At 48.1% G+C, this 6,151-nt stretch overlaps 1 protein-coding gene and 1 pseudogene across 1 annotated transcript; one reads left to right on the top strand and one right to left on the bottom strand.

The window, feature by feature from the left end:
• The first annotated feature begins 961 nt into the window (after positions 1 to 961).
• LOC136514752 (uncharacterized) lies at positions 962 to 1,882 on the top strand. The gene has a single exon (XM_066508466.1). It carries the CDS (start codon positions 1,017 to 1,019, stop codon positions 1,653 to 1,655), a length of 639 nt encoding a protein of 212 aa, XP_066364563.1. The 5' UTR covers positions 962 to 1,016; the 3' UTR covers positions 1,656 to 1,882.
• An 860-nt stretch (positions 1,883 to 2,742) lies between these two features.
• Positions 2,743 to 3,538, bottom strand: LOC136515727 (uncharacterized; annotated as a pseudogene).
• Between the last annotated feature and the right edge of the window lie 2,613 nt (positions 3,539 to 6,151).

The following is a 6,151-nucleotide window of genomic DNA, read 5'->3' as shown; positions in this document are numbered from 1 at the left end:
TTTATTAAAATATTTTTCAGAACAACTCTATTCATATGGTTTTCATATTTCCAACTCAACAACTTAAAAGTTATTCATGATTTATATTTTCAATATTTGACTCGAGTCTTGTCTAAAATGACTTCTTTTAACAACCCTGGAGGAAGTATTTATTCAGAGGGGAGTATGAGACAGAGCACTAGGAATAGCTTAGTAGGAAAGATATCATCAATTAATTATCACATCGAAAGTTTTGGCAACGTTGAAATGGATATTATTCCCTCTCCTTTTTCTTTATTTACATGGACATGTTCAAATAAATACACCATCAAGATATATATAGTGAGTTGATGAAGCTAGTTTAATCTTTGTGTATTTTTCTCAGTCTAATCAAAATTAGAGAAGTTTGATTTCAGATAAAGTTCAGACGACCTATATAAATAAAGTATGGGCAATACTACACTATGCGTGAGCAAGCGTAGAAATTTCCGCTCGCACGCCTCCTTCTTCCTCGCCTCGCGCGTGCCTTCTTCCTCATGCGCTCCCCTGCCGCCTCCTCACCCCGCCCGGCTCTGGCGACGTCGACGGCCCTTGACCACGGCCAACCGGTTAAGGTGCGACCCGACCTTCTTCCTCCTCGTGCACCCACCTCCTACCATCCCGTCGTGGTACCCTAGAGCTCCTTCTTCATCCGCCTGCCGTCCGGGCGCTGTCTCCGTGCGAGCACTACTAAAAGTTTCCAGATGTTTGGCCCCAACTGGGCGTTGATGAACAAGCGTCCCACTATATAACAACAATTAATTAACTAAGGCCGACTGTTTCGATTTTGAACACCTTTCGTTGGTCAACTCTCTAGCTAACACAAAGAAATCAAACACCAACCTCTGACCATTCCAAAGTCAGAGCCTCTACGTGGTCAACCCTCCCCTATAAATGCATCTCCACGCGACGCCTCCCCAGGCCACCATTCAACGCCAATTCACAATCCTTCACCTTCGGAACTTCCAGAAGCTTCTGTCTAGGCACCCTCCCTCGCCATGGGCAACGGCCTCTCCCCTTGTCTGTGCCCCAGGGCCGAGCACGGCGGCGAGGCGGCGCGGCTGGTGTTCTGGGGCGGGTCGGCGAGGATGGCCGACGAGCGGCGGTCCATCACCGCCGGGGACGTCACGGCGGAGCTCCCCGACCCGCATCTCGTCTGCGCCGGGGACTCCTTCTTCATCGGCCTGCCAGTCCCGGCGCTGTCTCCGTGCGAGCGGCTCGTGGCCGGGCGCACCTACTTCGTGCTCCCCGCGGCACGCTTCTCGTGCAGCCAGTCGCTCACCGCCGCGACGCTCGCCAAGCTCTCGCCTTCGTCCTCCGCCGCGAAGGTGCCCCTTGCCGGCGGCACGGCGTCCCCGTTCGAGTACGTCACGGGCTCCGACGGCGCGCCGCTCATCAGGATCCTGCCCGAGTTCATCGAGAAGGTGATCACGTCGTGCGGCGGCGGCGGCAAGTGCGGCGCGACGGAGCAGCTGTGCAGCACGCCGGAGCTGAGGAAGCACTACATGCAGCTTGTGGGGGCGCGGGCGGAGAGGCCGTGGTCGCCGGGGCTTGAGACGATATCCGAGGCTGAGAAGAGGAGGAGGATGCCGTCGCCGGTGAGGCTGGTCGGGCTGGCAAAGGCTTCTTCAAGATAGCCCTGCATATGCATATGCATGTTGCATGGATAGATTGCAGAAGGGAATAGAGAGTTTAGCCTAATTTTCGCTTCTTGGGATGCAAGAGGGAGAAGAAGAAGCAATGTAGATAGATTCAGAAACGAGAGGAGTAGGCACATTAGATTTAGTTTTAGTTCATCATTTTTCTCTCCTTTGAACAAAGGATACTCCAAGTGGATTGAATCATGAAAATTATTGAATAAAATTGCATATGTCATCCATTGCAAGTTTGCATTTGGGTTGTCCTACTAAGGGGAAAAGTGTCTAAAATTGTAAGGCAGTTTCCACATGATCTTCAGAAAGTGCAGATGTATATGACCATGCTTTGGAGTAGAACAACAAGCTTTAATTAAGCTAGATTATCACTGCGACCTCTATTTAAACTGGAGTTAGCGAGTTTTTTTGTTCTACTAAATCTTACATATTCATTTGTTTTTCAAATTGAGAAAATTGTTAAAAGAATCCTTAAATTTTGTTGTGGTTGCTGTCACAATTTGGATAGGTCCTTTTCAATTTGTTGTGTTATACCTTTAATTTGTTACAGCAAGCCTTTCAGTTGGTTTGAAGAATCTTTTTATGTGATCCATTAGTTTTAATATGCATTTATATACTTGCTCTTAAAGTATATGGGCCTGAAAACGCCTCCAACGACGAACATGATACCATCGAGCTGGAGTAGGTTTTCCACCCGGCACCATAACTCGTTTAGAAATTGAATCGAATTTTACATATTAGAGAAGTTTTATAAAGGTATCTTTGCATTGAGTAATTCGAATACACAAACTGAAACGAAGATTTAATTTGTTTTTTCCTTCTATGAGAAAGCCAATAACATAAAAATCATATTCTGTCATATTGTGGGAATACACATGTTATATGCCCTCTTTAGAATGCATCAAATTTTCTTGTTTTGTGCATTTTTCTCTGCTCCTAAGGGCTCCTTTGGATGATAGGGGGGCAAATGCTCGTGGATTTCAACACCAAAGGAGATTTTGACCCTGCACGTGACATCCCCTCCCACTCCGGTGACAGTAACCCGCGGATGCCAAATTTCCCGCGGTGCAATCTATGCACGGGAACGAGAACATGGGCGTGGAAAGTCGTGCAGCTCCGGCGCAGAGCAGAGCAGCAGCAGGTAGGCGACGCCGGTGGCTACTCCGCTGGCGGCTTTGAGTGCAAGCGTGTAGATGGCCGCCCTGGCCCCGCATGAGCCACCACGCGCGGCCCACTGCGCTCGCGCCGCGCCGCCCGGGCTCCGCCGCGGACATGGCAACAGTGACGGTGCACCGACGACGGTGAGGTAGACGAGGAAGAGCATGGCGAGGAGCGCGAGGAGCGCGTCGAGAAAGAGCAGCATGAGAGAGTACCACAAGGCGCGAGCACGGCTAGGGCCACGATGGCTGTGGCGCGGGCCAACTCCAGGACGTACCCAAACGTGACGGTCAGCATGGCCCCAGACTTTGCCCTGGGCCGCGCCGAGCGCCGCGGTCATGGTGGCGCGTCGATCTGCGGCGGAGAAGACGGTGGAGATCTTGATGGCCGATCCGGCCACAACGGCGGCGAGGAGGCAGCCGGTGGCGACGAGAAGAAGTCGTTGGAGGTCGGACTGGAGGGCCTTGATGAGATCACGGTACGTGGCGGTGGCCGGGTCGACGCGGCTGGTGGCGTCTGCGTCCAGCAAGCATAGCGGCGTCTAGCGGCTGCACGAACAGGGCGTTGCTGAGGAGCAGCGCCGCGGCTAGGGCGACCGTGAGGACCAGGAGCGGGATGAGGAGCACGCCGTTACGGCCCGGGAGGACGGCACCATGCTTCAGAAGGAGCCATGGCCATGATGAGGCAGGGACGCTCGTAGATCCAGTCATCCAGCGAGCGCGAGGGAGAGAATGACGGGGAAAGAGAATCGCGAGTGCGGAGTAGTTTTTTCTGCGCCTCGGAAAATTGACGGGGACAAGGCTGAAAAGGCACAGGGTTATATGAGAGTGTGGTGTATCCAAAAGAACACCGTAGATTGGTGAGGCAGCAAAGACACTGACCTTCTCCCCCACGCGAATTAGCCAGGGATCCCTCGTGGATTGAGGTACCCAAGGAGTCCTGAAAAGAGTAAACTGGACCCGTTCACCCATCCGTGGTGAAGCGGGATGCCCAAGCTTCACACTTCGATTTTTTGCGCTGACATGTAGCCCCACCACCCCCGCACGCCTCCCCGCTCGCCCCTTCGACCGTCGCTCCATCCAAGGGAACAGAAGCCCCTCCACTCCCTCGAGGTCCGCGACTACTTCCTCCACTCCCTCGAGGTCCGTACAAAACACTCTCCCCTCTCTTTCTCTCTCTCCCTCTTCCGCGCGAGCGCGCACGGACGACTGCTAATGTGTTAGGTTGCTATTCTGTATTCAAGAGGAGATTTGTGCGGTGATAGTTGCATGGTGTGAAGGTTCGCATAATCGCATCTGCTGCACGCTACGTGTCTGAGAATGCCTACACCAAATGGCAGGGGGACATATGCGGGGATGGAATCGAGATCTTGTCCTGAGCTTCGGTGTTTCTTAAAATGATGCCCAAGTGAATCTCAGTGCTGGAGTGTAGGATTTAGAATTGCGGCACTCAGCTTTATTTTTCAAACAGGTGAGAATCACTGAATGCTGAAGCAAATGGGAAATGCCCTAAATATAAGAAGTTTACAGTAAACTATTTTGAGATTGAAATTTTATTTTTCAAGGATCAGCCAAAGTCGATTGAGTTTCAGTATCCTCGATCCTAAGTCAATGAAGTAGGAAGCTGGAAATTTGGGATCAATGCAGGTGGCTACAATGTAAGGTAGGATGACCGTGTCATGGCTGGTGAAACATGACCGCATTGAGACTTCTGTGAAAAAGATACTCTCACATACTGTTGTTTCTTCGAGTGGGTGATCGTGGTGGGCGTTGGGGATGATTGGCACAATGGCACTGCCGCACTGGCAGGGAAGCCGACAACGGGAGTGACGATGACGGTTATGAGCTTTCAAGGTTCCAACGAGCAACCCATTGGACGAAGCGGAGGGCGCAGCGGGGGTGGCAACGGAAGGGCCGCCTCTATCAAAGGCCACTGCTTCCATCGTATTCTTGGTAACTTGAGGGCAGCACAAATCATTTCCCCCTCTGACATATTATTGATGAATGTCTATCTCTACAACTAAAAAGACGCAGGACAAGCTATTTTCTATTCCTGTGGAAGCTACTTTTTGATCAAATATATGACTTATATTGTTAGTGAAGTATTGAAAAGGAAGAAGCTATTTATAAATTTGCTTTGACTATGGAAGTGCCAACAATTGAAGCTTGGTATAATTTTCCTACTTATCAGTGGAGCATATCATGAGTTAACAAATTTTCCTACTTACCAATGGAGCATAGACTATTTTGATGTTGTTCAATTAAAATTACAAATGTGAGATATGTTGGAATTTTTATATTTGCTCTAGGGTGTTGCATAATATGTGAAGTCTTTTTTTAGGAACATTGGCCGGCTGCTAGCATGTCTGTGAGACTGTTCGCTGTCTTGGTACTTCTAAAAAATTAAAGGGATTAGAAGGACCTGGTTGCAGGAGCACATGCTGAGAACATTGCATATCAGTGTGGTTGGTGGAAAAATACATGGCATGAAAAGTAGCGGGAAAATGACTCTTTGTAAGAGGACCCTTAGCTTTGCAAAATAAATATTTCTGCATTTGTAAGTTCTATATGAATTTCGCTTCATACATATTTAGTTTGCACGTTCAGTCAATTTGTTTGGTCTAGAAGGTAGGTTGTCATTCACAATTATAGACTACTCGTTATTTTAAGATTGTGCAAAAGGCATCATGGTAAGTGATTTAGTAGTGTTTTTGCATTATGGGTTCTACCTTCAGGCTCTGGACCAGCAAGAGGAAGCTCATTATCCAAGAGGCAGAGGATACCGATTTTATGAGCTGTTTAAGAGAAGCAAATAAGCTGTTAATTTAAGACCTAATATTGTACCTAGTTACTTGTCAGTTAGTCTTCTAAATCATGGACTTGTGCTAAATGGTTGAGTTGATTCTTTGATAGAATCACTGGAAATAGATATAATCCCTTGCACATGATTGTAGTTATGAATTGGCTGGCCATTTTTCTGCGAGTGTTATGTTGTTTGTATATACATAACAATCAAGCAAAAGAGACCAGATTGAACTTATTTATTTGTCTATTGATTTGATTCCATTATTTTTCTCTTACAGTCTTACTCTTATTGCGTTGAAAATTTTGAGGATCTTGACCCACTGAAAATTTTGAGGCTCCCGTACACACGCACGGGCATTTGCTAGTCTATGAAAATAAACTAATTTCTGTAAAATTCCTATACGATTCTATGAAATTTCTACGTTCTAAACGAAGCCTAATCGGTTAGAAGTGCTTCGGTGAGGCAAGTGTTCCATTTCCGCCTTCTTGTGTACTCACTTTGTTTCAAAATGTCATTTT

Source organism: Miscanthus floridulus, chromosome 17 (assembly GCF_019320115.1).
Source record: "Miscanthus floridulus cultivar M001 chromosome 17, ASM1932011v1, whole genome shotgun sequence".
In the NCBI taxonomy this organism is placed as follows: domain Eukaryota; kingdom Viridiplantae; phylum Streptophyta; class Magnoliopsida; order Poales; family Poaceae; genus Miscanthus; species Miscanthus floridulus.
The sequence above is the reverse complement of the archived record's forward strand: the minus strand, read 5'-3'. Positions and strand labels throughout refer to the sequence as shown.